This window comes from Quercus lobata, chromosome 3 (genome assembly GCF_001633185.2).
Source record: "Quercus lobata isolate SW786 chromosome 3, ValleyOak3.0 Primary Assembly, whole genome shotgun sequence".
Lineage (NCBI taxonomy): Eukaryota > Viridiplantae > Streptophyta > Magnoliopsida > Fagales > Fagaceae > Quercus > Quercus lobata.
This window is the reverse complement of record NC_044906.1, coordinates 74,057,892-74,076,168: the sequence shown is the minus strand read 5'-3', so window position 1 is coordinate 74,076,168 and position 18,277 is coordinate 74,057,892. Positions and strand designations below refer to the sequence as shown.

The window sequence follows — 18,277 nt, the reverse complement described above, 5'->3', positions numbered from 1 at the left end:
TGTAATTTTATTTTTCATTATTTACCAATTTTGATACGTCACATCAATAATTATAAATAAATAGTAGTACTTTTACATGAAGTCTTGATGATGTAAATTTCATTATATATCTTCTTCTTCTTTTGAGAAACCATTAAATATCAATTTTAATTCTTCACATCAATAAAAATTGTGATCTTACATTTATGGATTTTACAAAAATCCAATAGATTTTGCTTTAAAAAGGAAAATAGTAAAAAAAATCATTTTCTTTTTTCTTTTTTAAAAGGTGCATAGAGATCAACATGCTGAGTTGACCAGAAGCCTTGAGTAACGGTCAGGCACAGAGACTCCACGTGTACAAACATTTGTGGGACCCATTAACCTCTTTTCCAACGGTAAGGAGCCATGTCAGCATGTACCTTTTAGTGGGTCCCACACCACAACCTTTGAATTCCACTGGACCCCACATGTTGCACTTTGCACCTCAACAACAAAAACAGCCGTGGAATTTAAAGAAAAAGAAAATCATTAAAAAAAAATTTTCAAAGGCATATCAGAGAGCAAAGAAGAAGTAATAGAATTCAGAAACCAAAACCCAAAAAAAAAAAAAAAAAAAACACTTTCTTTTTTTGAAATCAGTGTTTTCCAAAAACAAAGAAAACATTTTTCTTCTCTCTCTATATCTTTGTGGGGGGAGAGGGTTTAAAGCTTCTTACCTTTTTACAAGTGCTTGTGAGTTTGAAGTTTGAACCGAGGGAAAAAATGAAATGCCAACTGTTGCTTAAGACTGAGAAAACCAAAGTCTTGTTTTTGTTTTTGCTGTTGTCTCTGTTTTGTCACTCTGTTTTGGTTTCTGGGAAAGTGTTTTCCGAGAAATCAATTCTGCTGGAATTCAAGAACTCTGCTTCTGACCCATCTGGGATTCTCTCAAGCTGGAACTCCACCAACAACCCAGATCACTGTTCATGGTTTGGAGTCTCATGTGACTCAAATTCAAGGGTATTTTCTCTCAATATCACTGGCAGAGGTAACTGTTCTGAACCACTTTCTTGCTCTGAGTTTTCTGGAATTTTTCCATATTTAGATGGGATTAGAAGAACTAGAAGAACTTCTTGTTGTTGTTGTTCAAGTGGGGGTAGTGGAAAACTAGTGGGAAAGTTATCACCTTTGGTTGGGAAACTCACTGAACTTAGAGTTTTATCACTGCCTTGTAATGGTCTTAGTGGTGACATTCCTGTTGAAATTTGGGGTTTAGAGAAGTTAGAGGTGGTTGACCTTGAAGATAACTTGTTGACTGGAACTTTGCCTGCGGGGTTTCTGGGTTTGAGAAATTTGAGGGTTTTGAATCTTGGGTTTAATAGAATTGAGGGTGAGATTCCTATTTCATTTTCCAAGTGTGTGAATTTGGAGGTCTTGAATTTAGCTGGTAATAGATTGAATGGGTCCATTCCTGGATTTTTGGGTAGTTTTATGAAGTTGAAGGAATTTTATCTGTCTCAAAATAAGTTAACTGGGGCTTTTGAGGAAGTGTTTAGAGATAATAATGGTTGTAGTAGTATTGAACATCTTGATGTGTCAGGGAACTTCCTAGTTGGTCAGATTCCGCGTAGTTTGGGGAAATGTTGGCGGTTACGGACACTTTTGTTGTTTTCTAATATGTTTGGTGATGTCATTCCTAGTGAGCTTGGTCGGCTTCGGATGCTTGAAACTCTAGATGTTTCTAGAAACAGCCTTAGCGGTCCAATTCCTGCTGAGCTTGGACATTGTGTCAATTTGTCAGTTCTTGTCCTCTCGAATCTTTTTGATCCACCCCAAACCAACAGGAATTCGAGTGGAGATTCATTGAATGCTGCCCCAAATGAGTACAATTATTTCGAAGGCTCCATTCCTATGGAAATCACAACCCTTCCAAAGTTGAGAATAGTTTGGGCGCCAAGGGCAAATCTGGAAGGGAAGCTTCCAAGCAACTGGGGTAGTTGTGAGAACTTGGAAATGTTGAACTTAGCTCAGAACCTTTTCAGTGGAGGGATCACCAGTGTATTTGAGAGATGCAAGAAGCTGCATTTTCTTGATTTAAGCTCAAATAAGCTTACTGGAGAGCTTGATAATAAATTTCCAGTTCCTTGTATGACATTTTTTGACATTAGTGGGAACCTCATGTCAGGGCCCATCCCAAAATTTAATTACAGCATGTGTTCCTGTTTGCCCTCATTGATTGTTGGAGTTGACAGCACTGCATTTGCTTATTTGTCATTCTTTACTTGTAAAACCCGTCTTACAGCTCCTTTTCCATTTTCTGGTGCTAGACTTGTGATTCATAATTTTGGTGGGAACAACTTCACTGGTCCAATGCAATGGCTTCCGATTGCAGCAGAGAGATTGGGCAAGCAGACTGATTATGCATTTCTTGCTGGTGGAAACAAGCTTGATGGATTATTTCCTGGAAGTCTATTTGGAAAATGTAATGGCTTAAACGGAATGATTGTTAATGTTAGCAATAACAAATTTTCTGGTAATATTCCTTTGAAGATTGGTCCAATGTGCAGATCTCTTCAATTCTTGGATGCCTCGAAGAATCAAATCTCTGGATCAATACCGCAAAGTATTGGGGATTCGAGATCTCTTGTTGTTCTTGACTTGAGTGGGAACAAATTGCATGGTCAGATTACAGCTGGTGTTAGTCATCTGAAGCATCTTAAGCATCTTTCCCTGGCTGGTAACAACCTGACGGGCACCATCCCATCTAGCTTTGCAAGGTTGCGCTCCCTTGAAGTGTTAGAACTTTCGTCAAACTCTCTTTCTGGTGAAATTCCAAAAAGCATTGCGAACTTGAGAAATTTAAATGTTCTTCTGATCAACAATAATAAAATCTCTGGGCAGATACCCTCCAGTTTGGCTAGTGTGAAATCTCTGTCAACTTTTAATGCATCCTTTAATAACCTGTCTGGGCCATTTCCGCATAACCTTAATGTGATGAATTGTAGTGGGCTCATTGGAAACCCTTTCCTTTCCTCCTGCCCTATAGCCTCCTTAATGGCATCATCTCCAGCTAAGGCAGATAGCAATGGGGATTCCCAAGCTAATCCAGGATCAGCTACTTTTAGCCCAATCGAGATTGCTTCCATAACATCTGCTTCAGTCATTGTCTTTGTTCTTCTAGCTCTAATTGTCCTTTTCTTTTACACAAGAAAATGGGTACCAAACTCCAGGGTCCAGGTTGAATCTAGAGCAATTGAAGTTTTCACTGACATTGGGGTTCCGTTGACATTTGAGAATATTGTTCAAGCAACAGGAAATTTCAGTAATAGCAATAGCATTGGCTGTGGAGGTTTTGGGGGCACTTACAAGGCTGAAATTTCTCCAGGAATCATATTGGCTGTAAAGAGGCTTGCTGTCGGAAGGTTCCAAGGTGTTCAACAGCTCTGTGCTGAGGTAAATACTCTTGGGAGGTTGAGACACCCTAATCTCGTAACTTTAATAGGTTTCCATGCAAGTGAAACAGAGATGTTCCTCATATACAATTATCTGCCTGGAGGTAATTTGGAAAATTTTATTAAGGAAAGAGTCAGAAGAGCTGTTGAATGGAAGATTCTTCACAAGATTGCTCTGGATATAGCCCGTGCACTTGCTTATCTGCATGACGAGAAGCATGAGGAAAGTGTTCCGCGTGTCGTACACCGTGATGTCAAGCCGAGTAATATATTGTTGGATAATGACTTCAATGCTTATTTGTCTGACTTTGGTTTATCTAGGCTTTTGGGAACTTCTGAAACCCATGCAACAACTGGTGTAGCAGGAACATTTGGGTATGTAGCGCCTGAGTATGCTATGACCTGTCGTGTGTCTGAGAAGGCTGATGTTTACAGCTATGGTGTCGTGCTGCTTGAATTGTTATCAGATAAGAAAGCCTTGGATCCATCATTTTCTTCACATGGAAATGGTTTCAATATTGTTTCTTGGGCATGCATGCTGTTACGAATGGATCAAACTAAGGAGTTCTTCACAGCTGGGCTATGGGATGCAGGTCCCCATGATGATCTGGTGAGCACTTTGCACTTGGCTGTGACATGTACTGGTGAGTCCCTCTCTGACAGGCCTACCATGAAGCAAGTTGTACATAGGTTGAAACAACTTCAGCCTTCATCATGCTAGATAGATTTAGGCTTCTGGAATTATTCACCAGAGTTTAGAAAGTATAGCAGTATAGAAGGCATGATACAGTTGTTTTACCCAGTTCCATTTTGGAGCATCTCTCAGATTTGATTCTAAGGTGGTGGTTTTAGTTTCCTTACAATAGGTTATAGTCTGCAGAAGAAAGACATTGGCTGAGAAATATTCAGATTTGATTGTATTTCAATACATGTATCTCAGTTCATTTTTCATTGAAATTTAAACCAAACAGAATTGGTAGTTGTTGATCATATGGATAGCCAGCTGTATAGGATCTTTCTTTATCTGCAGTTTCCATGCCAATTTTAACATCAGAAAGGGTAAAAAATGATTTTGAACTTGCATGTAGCTGTCAGCTGTCTTTAGCAAATGGATATGATTATGGTTATGTTTTTAAAAATATATATTTTAAGTTAAAATAAGGCCAATAAATTCTTCTTTTTGTGAATATTGGCTTTAAACTCTTAGTGCAAATATATGGAGGATCAACTGCCTTAGGATGGTCTAGTGGATGAAATTGTTTTGCTGGAAAATAGTGCTCATATTTAGTCAGAATCCAACTATTTGAGGGTCAGTTTTCTATGAAGCACAAGTGTGTTTCCGCCTTTCCGGATTCGGTGTAGGATTTGGTAATTTTTGAAAAAGTAGGGTGCAAGTGTGACGGGATGCGGCGATTAAAAAATTATTAAAAATATTTTCTATATATTTTTACTATTAAAATATTCTTAAAAAACACATTACTATGCCTTAATTCACAAAACAAAGAAAGAAGAAGGCAAGAAACACAAAACAAAAATAAAAACACAAAAGAAGTAACAAATATTCAATATAAAATTGAGGAATGACAGATATAGGATGTTTGGGCCTCATTCAAAGCGATTTCGACTGTTCCGGCATGATTCAAGGCCGATTTCGACCGTTTTAGTCGCTGACCGATACGACCTGATTCAGTCGATATGGCCCAATTCTGGCCGAATCGGCCTGGTTAGGCACGAATCAAGCTAAGTCGGCGCAAATCAAGCCTAGTCGACACGAATCCGTGATATAAAAAAAAAAGCTCAGACTCAGCACCGATGCGCAAGCAGCCACGTCGGACGCCACACCCCGCGTCAAGCAACATTGAACTCCGATGCGGCACCTTCCCAGCTGTGTCCGTGCTTCATAGTTAGTTTTAGGAGAAGTTTTGTACACAATGAACTATGCTTCTCTCTCACATAATGGATCTTATGTGGAGGATTCACACGTGAGGTTTATTTTTATGTGAAATGAGGAATGTGTAATACACTGGATGTATGGAATAATTTCAATAGTTTTATGGTTCTTGTATCTAGACATCCATTTATTAAAATATTCAATAAAAAGATTCCAACCTAATGACTTTTTGGGCACAACAAATGCCTAAGATGGAAAGTTATCTCATCCCATTGGAGTAGCTTTCCTAAAATTATATTCCTTCTATGATTGGTTCATGATTAAAATGACAATCCTACTCTACCTATAGAAACAACCCCATTTATGATTCCAGCCGAGAAGACTAGTAAGAGATCAAATTTCTATGCTTATCGAATGTCGTTTTGTTAATAAGGGTACAAGAATTCACAACCTTTTTCACAATTTGTTGAGGTATCTTGCCACTTACCATGTTCACATGATCCTATAGTAGCAAAGGCACCTCAATTAGTTGCAAAATATGTCCAAAGGTTTGTCAATTGCTCTATTTGTAAGGACACACCTACCCTTGTTAATTATTGCTTTCATTTGTATCAACTATTCTTTAAGTTCTATGTAATAATATCTTCATCCGTGTATATGTGTGTAAGAGGATTGTTTTCTTCTTTTAGGCTAAGATAATGAGTGTACAGAAATTGGATATGAATTGATAATTGAGGCCATTTTACAACAAGTTCGTAATAGAGTTGTATATGAGTATTTGGCATGATCCTACAGTTCCTTTATCTTGGAAAAATGTGGCAACAGGCTAACGACATTCCTACACACGTTTGTGAGTTTATAGCAGCCTACTCACCACAATAAACAAGAGTGGTGGTAATTTTTATTTATGCTACTTTTTGAACAATTTCCCAATCAATATGAATATAAAGGTTCAAAAATGAAGAAAATTAAAACCAAAGATAAAGAAGATAGTTTGAAATTACCATTCAAGGATTTGTTCTTCTCCCTAACATGTTCAACATAACCTATCGAAAGCAAACTAAGATACTAAAGCTAAAATTACCATTTAAGGACTTGTTCTTCTCCACAAGAAGTTCAACATAACTAAGAGTCCAATCTACTATCTTAATTTTTAGGAGAGAGGGGATGTCTTTTCTTGGAAATTATGGAGGCTTCCTGTGAAATCAGTGAAGAGTCCATCAACTCCAATCTTGTTTATCCAGTAATCATATTCAACATATGGATCTTGGTGGAAGTCGAAGTGTAGGAAAGAATTTTCATTCCGGAAAGTATATGGGTGCACCTGAAATGATAAGAAAGAACTTGCTATCAATCATGTTCTAACCAGTTTTTGTAAAACATATAATAGTAATCGCTGTGCTTACTAAGTTCCCTAACAAATCTTAAACATCATGCATTAAGGAAAAGATATGCACCTGTAGGCCACGAGCATGTGCTTTGGCAACAAGATCAGTTACTTCATCCAAATAATTGTTTTTTGTAGTAACAACTGTATCCTTCCATGGTCCAATTCCAATCACAAAGTTCTTTATAAAATCCAAATAGCTATCTGAAGTAAGCTCATAATATGTCTGCACAAAGCATTTATTCAACAAGAACACAACTATTATTAGAAAAGCTAAAGCAATTACTAGAAAGAAGTTTACTCCATGAAACATATAATAAAAAGTGACTGCATCAAGTAACTATCTACCATTGAGAGGGGTAGCCTCCTGGTCAAGGTGTGTGATCGCTGTCTTGAGGTCCCACATTCAAACCCTAGCGAGAAGTGGGGTTGCCTCTTGCAGCTAACCCCTGATTTACTAGCTCTAGTCACCCCCAACCACAATAGCTATGGCTCAATCCAACATTCTCTAATGGGGGGTGCTCATATGATCACGCTCAAGGGGGTGAGTCACAATAGTCACCCCCGACCCCCCTTGTCGGCCATAAAAAAAAGGGTAACTATTTGAAATAACTATCTGAAATATTTTAAGATAATACTTTTAACCATGACAAAGAGAACTATGTAGTTTGTGCTTGAGATTATTTGAAGTACAACTATAGACCTAGAAGACCTTTGGAAATCAAATTATTGTTATCAAAGTAGTTGAAATTTTCTTTATTGTCATACCTATAACAAAATTTACCTTAAATATAATTAAACTTATATCTAAACATGGACTCCATAAATAAATTATCTATTATTCTAAAACAAAATTGAAAATTATTTTCTATTATTATCAAATTAAGGCTGTTAATGGGCTTTTTGAGTTCCCTGCCCAATACACCACTACCACTCATATCTGTTGAATGTCAGCTAAAAGCGTAAAAGCCATTTATGGACCTTATTAAATGAATATTACCTAAGATTTCCACTACAATACCAGCCATATATATATTCACTGTCAAAATGATTCATATTTGGAAGTCAATTTATAGAAGTCAATCAGATTTCCAGAATGAGAGTAAAGAACAAGCCTGATTGGTGTCTTCTGTTCGTATTGTCACATCATCAATTAAGAAAACTTTGGGCAAATCAGTGAGGTTTGCAACATATGTGAGTGAAGATGGAGCAAATGACTGAATAAAGGCAGGTTGCTTCAGCCATTCTTTTGAACCATATGAACCTTTGTATCCATATTTCTTCAGTGTCTCCACAAATTTATCTTCAAACTTCTTCCCATCTGACCATTTGACCTGTTGTACAATTGGTAGAGGTGTTGGCTACATAGTTTGTTGATGAATATAAAGGAGATACATGATCACTATCTAATTGATTCAAGTACCAAAACTGTATGAGTTGAGTTGGTATAGTTTTCATGTTATCAACTATGATGATGACACAGGGAAAATCACTTACACGTTGATTGACAAAAACAGGATTCTTTATTTCCGGATATATTCCAACCACTCTTTTTGCATCCAGTGCAATTGATATGTACTCTTCGAAGGTTATAATTGGAAACTTCCCTAAAGAACAAACAGATTGGTATACAATAAATTATAGTTAATCAATGAGATAGTTTTCGTAATCTTAAATAAAAATTACATTCATTACTAAGTTCAAACTAAACTCAATTAAGCTTTTCATATTATGTTTAATTATATTATGGCTTGTCATTTCACTCAAAGACACAATAATAAAATTGAAACAAGTTGTGATGAGTTTATACTGGCATTAGGCAGTTTGGACAACTCCAAGTGTACCTTGCTTTATGAAAATAACTAAAACAAACATGTCACTATTATATAAAAGAGAAGAAAACACTACAAGAAGCATCTTTAAAACATGATCAAACAATATGTCACAGTATGTGTGATTAAGAAATTAATAATTTTTTATTAGAGGAAACCAAAATCATACCTTAAATAGAGGAAATCAACATATGTCAACTTGTGCAATTTTAGAAAATGTATCATTACAATTTTTCTTTTATTTATTGAAAATTTTAAATCCAAGTAGCCAATGGGTTGGGCTCCCACCCATCCCTTTTGCTATCAATTCTATTATGATGATATAGTTTAAAAAATAAGTTTAATCACGACTTGGTATGGGATAGAACAGTCGCCATCGTTAAATGATAGATAAATTATGAGCCAACAAATGGTATAGAATCCAGAGAAAAGTAGGGAGAACAAATAAGTACTCGGAAGATTTACTAAAAATAAAAACGAAAACAAACCATTATATTGTTGATCTCGAAAACTGAACCGTTGGTTCACCCCTAATAACTTCAATTCTTCCAGTGTAAAGTCAACTGCACATAATCAAAGTTGGCTAGACTCAGATTGATGAATTGTATCTTATGTTCTAGACAATTTATGAAAAACAGAAAAAGAGATTAAGATATTCAGCATAAAAGTCATATTCATAATTACATTTAAAACATAAAAGTAGAAGAAATACAAAGAGAAGCTGTGATACATACCTACGAACCAATCAGTCATGTTCACATATTGAACCTCATAGGTTCTTTTTCTATCAGCAAACTGACTAAAGTTTGCAATATTTGTTCTATCACCAAGTGTTACATCGTGGGAGCATATCAGCACACCATCTTTAGTGGCGAGGATGTCTGTTTCTATGAAATCTGCCCCCTCTTCAATAGCTCTCTACAATAGCCAAATAACAAGTTTAGGGAATATTCATTATTGCACTGTAAGGTATAAAATGATATATAAAAATAAACACAACAATCCAATGTGCAAACAAATTCATGGTTGAGCACCAAAGGAGTTGCTTGATAACTTAAAATCCATGCAATTTGGCAATTCTTTAACTAGATATAATATTTTAACAGCCTTTTTTTTTTTTTTTAATATTTTGTAAAAAAGTTGAACAAAAAAGTAGGTAGAAGAAAAAGATAATCTAATAATGTATGCTAGTATTCAAAGCCCTTGTATCAAACAAAAGAAGATGTGATATTAACAAATGTGGAATCCAAGTTAATGCTTCAATCACATATATCAAACTAAATATAGATAGGAGGCATATATACCATGTATGCAGCAGCAGTTTCTTCAGGAAACTCTCCATTTGAACCTCGATGAGCAATGTTATATGGTCGAGATGTTTGTAGGGGCTGTTTAGTACTATCAGATAATTTACTTGGAAGTGTTCTTCCAACACAGCTTTCAATAGTTAGAAGAACTAGAAAAGGAACCAGGACAAACTCTGTCAAGTACAAACAGCAATGTTCACATTAGTGTTCTTCAAGCTAAACAAGAATTTTATCAAGTAAACTGAAAATGGTTATGGAACACATGGCTGATTAAGCAATTCTAAGGATCAATCAATGTGATTAGGATAATATTATTTTATATATATAAATAACTAATTTGATAAAAAAAAATATTAATGAATCAAGTCACCTCCCTCAATAGAAAAGAAAACTGAAAAAAGAAACCGGATCACATTCTATCATATTGATTGTTTTTTTCCAATCAATAACCTCCACTTCATAAATTATAAATCCACGACTATGTTATTCTTTGAGATTTATATGGATAACTTTTATTCATACCGTTTATGAATTTGTGGAATAACTTGAATTCATAGTACTAAACTTTTGACTTAAAAACAGTAAGCACCATAAAGTACAAGACACAAAATTTAATATTAAATCTAGCAATATATGTGGCAACTCAACAAGCTTACAAACTCCAAAAACAAAAAGAAACATGTCTCACTTTTTTCTATCAGAAAGAAAAGCAATATTTTTGCAGATCACAGACCAAATAAAAAATATTACTTTTTTTCCCTTCTATACATGAAATAAGTAATCAGCAAACTCAAAAAGACAAACACTATGCAAAATACCAAAATATTAATATATTTAATATAAAAGTTACCAAAACCATATCTTTTTATAAAGACTACGCAAAAAAGTTACGGGAATTAAGAAAAAGCCAAACACACTCTTGGTGTCAAATTATAATTTTAAGAAAGACACATAATACAGAATTAAGATGCAATTAGAATTTATTTTAGATTTTCAATTAAGATTCCACTCTAATATATTATAGTTTTTTTTTTCCTTATCTCTCTCTCCTTTCTTCCATGCGGGATAGTGATCAATCACTGACAGTCTAATGTAAAAAAAATATATATATCCAGAATATTTCTGGTACAAAGTATCACATAGTAATATGCATGCACTTAAGATCTCTAATAAAATAATACAAATACAGAAATACTGCACTTAAGGTCTCTAATAAAATTAGCACAGATGCAAATTCCTCACATATAACATTGCAAACAAACTAGAATTAACAAAACAAGGTGACTAACATAGTTAATCCAATGAAAGAATGAACAGAACAAACAATATTTAACTTTAAAAAAAAAATTAAAAATTAAAAATTAAAAAAATAATAAAAACAGAAACTTACTATAGAAAGACATTTTAGCTTCTCTCTCTCACTCAAAGAATTTGATTAGAATGAATTTGGATTATCACTCTGAGTGTTGTAGGTTTATATAGTGCAATTTGATAATGTTTCGTTTTCATGCAGTGTTTGTAGTATACTACACTTCAACTATTTCTCTGGATACACTCCAAGTGTTTGTAGTATTCTGGTCATCTCGCGCTTCTCTTTTTTTTTTTTTTTTTTTTTTTTTTTTTTTTTTTTTTTTTTTTTTTTTTTTTTTGATATTTAAGTTTGAGCAATAAAAGAAAAGGTAAGAATAGTTTTACCATTAACTATTTATTAACCAAAAAAATTAAATATTACGCTTATGTAAATCACCATATCCTACTTTTATGTCCTAATGCCATCCAACTACTAATATACTCCATCTTTTGTAAGGCATGAATTTACATTGGGCTCTAGTTCTTTTGTTTAAATTTTTTTTTTTTTTTTTAAGTTGAATTGTTAATTTGTAATCCTTTCATTTTTTTACTTATTTGATTACCAATTGGAAATCTACTTGATTTATGAGTTATGAGGGATTAAAATTCAATTTCACACTTTTTGTTCATATCAACTTTTTGTTCATATCAACATTAATTTTTTTTAAAAAAAATAACTAATAGTTATTGTTAACAATTAATTCGAGATCTATTGACTTATGAGTTATGAGTTCCGGGGGGTTAGAATTTCGGCTTCAAACTTTTTGTTAATTTAAATAAAAATAATATAATAATAGAAAATTAAAATTTAAAAAAAAAAAAAATCATTCCTCTGTTTAACCATTCTTTAAAATTTTTTGTTTTTAATATCTAGAAAATTTGCATGGCTATTAGTTATTGAATTTAGAGAATATTTTAGTAACACAAAAGGCATTATTAAACATTAAACATTTGTAATTCACTAAAATTAATCTTAGCAAATTAGATTTCCTAACTCCATTCATTGTCACGTTACTTTGTAAGTATTTTGTTGCAAAATTTGTAGTAATTTAGCTTTTTCTAAAAGAAACAATTATCAGCAGGTTACCATGTTCCTGCTTATTTGCCTTCTTTATATTTCCCATGCACACTCAGCTTTCAAACAAACGAGGGGGAAAGCACAAAGGTCAATAAAGGACTGCTAAGAGATGCATTTATAATCTCTTCCATAACATGAGCAAAAGTTATAGAAAACAGTTCTCTTTGAAGAACCTAACAAAAAATAAACAACAAAAAAAGGCTGTTACTTCTAAATTTTCTTTTCTTCTATTTAATGTATTCTACAACCCTTTCTTTTAAGGGATGAAAATTGACAAGGAAGCCAACATCACAGAAAGGAAGTAGAAGAAGGGTTTATAACTATATGCCTAAGTGGATGAGCAACATCACCACCACCAGCATGCTTGACAAACTCTGCCGGCGAGAGAAAGGTTCCATGGCATACACACATTATCCTCACCTCCTCTCCCTTCCCATACTTGTATAGGATGCCATCTACTCTTCTCCCATTAGGACCATCTCCTTTTGTGAAAACACAAGGCATATCTTCCATTGCATTCATCCCAACCTCCTTCACTCTATTTTCCGCATAAACAGGTTTCTTTGATGGAGAATCCATCTCTGCTGTGGAACTTCTGCACAGATTTTCATTGGCCTTTGTACTTGAAGAACCTACAGCCTCCTGATTGCTTTGCTCTTGTAAGGACTGATCACTAGCAGAGCTTCTTGCTTCACCACAAGTGCTCAATCCTGTAGGTATAGGAAAACCAATAAGAAAATAAAACTAAGAATTTGTACTTCATTACATCATTTCCTTTACCAAACATAGAATAAATTGATAACAAACTCCAAAATTTGATGTAATATTTGCTAAGTATAGCTGGAAATTCAAGCTAAGCATCTTTCAGTATAACATTTAGAAATTCCGACTATGTAATTACCAAGGTCTTCACTCTGCACCCATAGGAGCAAAGGAAGAAAGTTTTTAATAGTAAAAAATTCATTAAAAGAAAAGCAAGAAGGGATGCAACCCTAGTACACCGGATGTATACAAGGAAAAAAGTCAAAGAAAGAAAGTGACATCCGTCAAACAAGCTAACCCAACTGTAAACAGCAAGAAAGATGATACAACACAGCTCAAATAAAACTATGCATTGACAAATTATAGTCCACTTATTTCATTTGCGACATGAAATTTGAATACTTTTCATTCTATCTTTTCAATTATTGAAATAAACAGAATAGTCAAGTTTTAAGTAGTTTTAACCACATCCCCTATGTTTTTGGTAGGAAAATTCGACTCACACTCCTGTATAAATTGAACTGATTACATCATCCTTTGAATTGAACTGATGACAACATACTTTTATGGGGACGAGATTCCTTTTTAAGTCCAAAGACCATTGGCTCAAGGTGTTTCAATCCTTTCTTTTTTCCCTTAGTCAAACAAGTTCAAAATAATTAGGAATTCAGAGTGCTATGTGAAGCAATATCAATTAAATACAACTTCCTTCCAATCAGCACTAGAATGATTTTCAAACACCTGTGTCTCCTATATCCTCTGCAAAGTCTCCTCTATTTTTCCACATTCATAATAATTATCACTTGCAGCTTGCCAGATTGCATTAAGAATGTTCACATTGAATTAAAAGATTAACTTTTCCTATGAAGCATAAATGATTAGTAATTGCTGCAATTGCATATAGAACAGTCTTGGATGAGCAGTGGTGCTGTCTCTGTGCCTGAGAACAAACCACTAGTCTTGATCAAATTTTGTAATTAGCTAAGTTAGTCTTCAATTACACTACCTACTGTAATTAGCTGGTGCATGGCTTCATATGTATTACAATTGTCAAAATTTTGATAATAAATCAATCTAGTCCACATGCAAGGATCAGCAGTCACAAAAACCAGTTACTAGACTTTCAACTAAAATCCAATTTTTATCTTCTAATTACCCTATACTGGATCAATTGGTATACCTACCTACTCTCTCCAAAAGTTACTTGTGCTGTAATTTCCGAGCAATAGAAATTTGGTATCATTCTCTCATGATCAGCATCAAATTTCAATATTTACCAGAGTGTGTTCCTGTCTATGGCAATCTATGGCGCGCATGATCTTCATAACACCTTCTAGCCACTTGGAAACATCTCATTGCTTTCCACCAGGAAACCAACCTCTTCCATATCCAGTCTAAGGATCTCTTTAATAAACCTGCCCTAGTTATTTGATGGTTCATATCTAAAATTTGTAAAAGTTCAAACAAGCACCTACAAGGTTCAAATAGTTTTAAGAGGGAAAAATCATGTACTCAAATACACAAAAACACATATTGGACAAATTATGCCTTTCAAAATAGAATGGTGATCCACCGACAGTGAACATGTTAACAATGTATGTGTGGCTGAAATGAAAACACAGAAATGCAGTAAATATTCCTCTCTGAAGCATGTAGTAAGTCATCATTTTGACAAGCATCAATGAGCTCAGTGCAGATTAGGTAGAGGCGTCACAATGCAATAGTGGAAGGAACTGTATGGTCAAGATGCTTTTTCTCATGGGAACTATCAATCTGAAATTTGATATGGACCTTGATTTGAAAGTAAAAGAATTCTCCAATTCAATTTTTCGAAAATATGATACCATGAGCTACAAACACGAGGAGTTAACCTATCATTTTCCTTCACATGCAAACCAACACAGTGGCAAGCATAAGAACTTGGTGATACAGATCATACACAGGTTTTTTTTTTTTTTTTTTGAGAAGAAGATCACACACAGCTTGGTTGCATGCAGTGAGTGAAAACTTGGAAAAATGTTTAAGAACCAATCACAGGCCAAAAATTGACAAATTTGGGGTTTAGATTATTGAAAACTGCCTCCTCCAATTTGAGAGAAAATTCAAGTTAAAGGATCCATGACACAGACCAAAAAGTTAGAAATAGCGTCAACTTGTATAACTAGAATCAAAGATTGAATTACTTAAGAAATTGACACTTTCTTTTCCTTGTTCATCCATACCTAGGGCTAGGGGCTGAGATGTTTATGACAATGTCCTGGAGGTTGCATTTGTTAGCAATCTTCATACTCCGTTGTGGCCAGAGCATGTCTAACAAATATATGTCACATAATCTTTTGGTTGATTACTGAGTAGAGGTGTGTCAAGGCAACAGACTGCACAACCTCCAAAACCAAGGAGACAGGTCACAGGAACATGGCTAACATACAGAAGTATTTATTATTCTTCTTTTATACATCATGGTAAACTTAACACCCATCTAATATGGCATAATTTATGCAAGCACTTCATAAATATCAAAATATCACCTTAAATATGAACTCATTCAGAAAATAAACATAGAATTGTAATTTTGGGTACATTATAAGCCAGACTCAAGAACTGTAACATCCAACACGGTAGCTTTGTAACAGGGAAAAACGAGTTTCCATGTCATTGTGCACAGAAGCTTTGATGGGTTCCAATGAATGGCCAAAGGGTTTGCATCACCATCATTGGACCAGGCAACCAATAATAACACAACACAGATTCAGGCAATTCCTTTATTAAGAAAATTGCCTCTACCTCTCTCTTCCCTCTTTAGTTTGAGTGGTGTAAAACTGAGTGTCAAAACAAGTTGAGGTAACTGACTCATCAGGTTGCTTAAAAGTTAAGAAGCATCCAGATAAGGTACCAAGACTTTTAGGGATTCAACTCAAGTGAGCTCCACCTAGTATAATGTTTTTTTCCCTGATAAAGGAATGGAACTACAGTTAGCTCTTTACTTATTCCTTAGTTTATGCATAAAAGCACATAATTAAAATTAGCAAACAGGAGCATCCACTAAACTATCTAGTATATTGCACGGCACAATAAGCATTGGTTTTGGGTTCAATCACTGTGAATACAATATCATGTGGACCCTTAAGGGTCATGCATTATTTCAATTTAACCCATTTTCCATCTTTAGGGGAACAATCAGTTTAATGTTTAGTAAAAAAGTAGCATTCAACTTCTTCTATTGATGAACATAATTTTACTAATTCTTTGAATCTCTTTGTTCAGTCAATGTTTCCAATTACTTTTTGAAAAGTAAAAAAAAGCAACCCACTTAATCAGACTTTAACAGGCATAACACAACTATTGGGATTCGTAGTCTTGAATGACTCATTGTCCAATTTCCTTTTTTCTGTTCCCCAATTTTCTCAGCAACCAAAAAATATGTCTCTCCTACCTAAAACAATCTTAGAAAGCACATTTTAAGAAAACACCCATTGAAACAAAAAGATCATCATAATATTGGTGTACTTGTGAAAACCTAAAGAATATCCCCTACATCAATTGCAAACACCAATTCCAAGAGCAAACAGAACACCTAGTCAAACAAACTTTAAAAGAAAAATTAGTCCAATTCCACCCATCTAACTAAACAATTCATACCAAAATTTTAAAATTCAAACTACAACAACAACCAAGCCTTATTATGAATTCTCAACAAACTAATTTTTTTGGTGAAATTTAAGTGTTACAAGAATTCACAACCTTTTTCACAAGTTGTTGAGAATTGTAGTATTAGTCCTAATGTTTCCAATAGAGACATCCAACATGTAGCTCACCAATTAAATGCATACACATAGATAAAAACAACAAATGCTAATATTACTTCTAGTGTTTCCCAACAGGATTAGAATTCCTCTTCCCACTTAAAATATATTTTAAAAAAGGGAAGAAAACAAAAAAACAACAAAACAAACAAACAAATGCTAATATTAATATACCTTGAGCTTGAAGACGTTTATTACTCTCCCAAGGGGGCATCCCAAAAGGCAAAGACAAAGTGGAATTAAGCCTATTAGCCATAGCCACAGGCAGAGAAAGAGACTGTTGCCTATCTCTCAAATTCAATCCCACTGGACTCTCAATTTCCTTCCTCTCCTCTTCCCTCTCAGCCTTACAACTCCTCTGCTTCTCCGACCGCCTTCTCTTCGCCGCCATTCGCCGCAATGTCTGCAACTCCTTCCTCTTCCTCCACTCCTCCTCTGTCTCTGTAGGAAGAGAAGAAGTCCTTGTCAGCACTGTCGTATTAGTCCTATACGACACATCTATTGTGTTCCTATATGACATGTCTATAGAAGACGACCTTATCAGCCCCTTCTTGCTCTTATCAACACCAAATCGACCACCTAATGATAAACCCAGATTCAGCTCAATCTCCTCTTCCTCTTCTTCCTCTTCTTCTTCATTGGATTTCTGTTTCTGTGTGTTGCTGCTCATACACGTAAATCTCTGCAATAGATCTCTTGGGTACTTCTCTATTTCCAAAGAAAGACTTTCCATTGCTCTTCTTCTAGCTTCTTCACTAGCTTCACCCATTTGTATCATAAAAACAAAGAAAACAGAACAAAAAAATATATTTAACTTTTTTTTTTTTTTTGCTTCTTCAGCAACTAATATCTATATCTCTGCCGGTTTAACACAACAACAAGAAGTCTGTGATCTGTTTCAGCTAAACCCATGATTAAAAATCCAAACTTGCACTCAATATTGCTTAATCTAGATACCAACCCAATAAAAAAAAATCAAGGCTTTTAAGCAAAACCCAAATCAGAAATAATCCAAAAAACCAAAACAGAAACCTTTGAAACTCTCTCTGACTCTGTCTCTCTTATTTCGAATATTTATGTTATTTACAAACAAATTTCAAGTGGGAAAAAAAATAAAAGGTACAGTCTTCAAAGAGTGAAGCAGAGAGAGAGAGAGAATGAGAGAGGAAACAGAAAACATGAAAAGAAAGACAGTTAAACAAAACTGGGAAAAACAAAAGGTACAAAAGTAGGAACTAAAATTTTGGTTTTGTGAAAATACTTAGTAATAAAAAAATGGATTAATTAAACTATTTTAGAAGAAAATTTATAAAAAACGAAAAAATAATTAATTATTTTAATAATTTTTTCAATTTTTTATTAAAATTTTTTTAAAATGAATGGTTAATGTATGACCTAAAAGCACACATTAACCAGACCTATATAATAAAAAAAATTTAAAAAAAAAAGTGTAC

General features: G+C 34.3%; 3 protein-coding genes across 3 annotated transcripts; 1 reads left to right on the top strand and 2 right to left on the bottom strand.

The window, feature by feature from the left end:
- Positions 1-542: 542 nt before the first annotated feature.
- LOC115979073 (LRR receptor-like serine/threonine-protein kinase RPK2) lies at positions 543-4,403 on the top strand. Its single transcript, XM_031101034.1, has one exon. The coding sequence runs from the start codon at positions 745-747 to the stop codon at positions 4,132-4,134; it is 3,390 nt and encodes a 1,129-aa protein (XP_030956894.1). The 5' UTR covers positions 543-744; the 3' UTR covers positions 4,135-4,403.
- Positions 4,404-6,285: 1,882 nt separating this feature from the next.
- On the bottom strand, positions 6,286-11,258 carry LOC115979074 (glycerophosphodiester phosphodiesterase GDPD6-like). The gene is made up of 8 exons (XM_031101035.1): positions 11,221-11,258; positions 9,828-10,003; positions 9,258-9,441; positions 9,012-9,086; positions 8,189-8,298; positions 7,807-8,025; positions 6,762-6,917; positions 6,286-6,628 (listed from the first exon to the last, which is right to left on the bottom strand). The coding sequence occupies exons 1-8, from the start codon at positions 11,231-11,233 to the stop codon at positions 6,458-6,460; spliced, it is 1,104 nt and encodes a 367-aa protein (XP_030956895.1). The 5' UTR covers positions 11,234-11,258; the 3' UTR covers positions 6,286-6,457.
- Positions 11,259-12,346: 1,088 nt separating this feature from the next.
- On the bottom strand, positions 12,347-18,001 carry LOC115979072 (ninja-family protein AFP3-like). Its single transcript, XM_031101033.1, has 2 exons — positions 16,998-18,001; positions 12,347-12,968 (listed from the first exon to the last, which is right to left on the bottom strand). Exons 1-2 carry the CDS (start codon positions 17,599-17,601, stop codon positions 12,547-12,549), a joined length of 1,026 nt encoding a protein of 341 aa, XP_030956893.1. The 5' UTR covers positions 17,602-18,001; the 3' UTR covers positions 12,347-12,546.
- Positions 18,002-18,277: the final 276 nt, after the last annotated feature.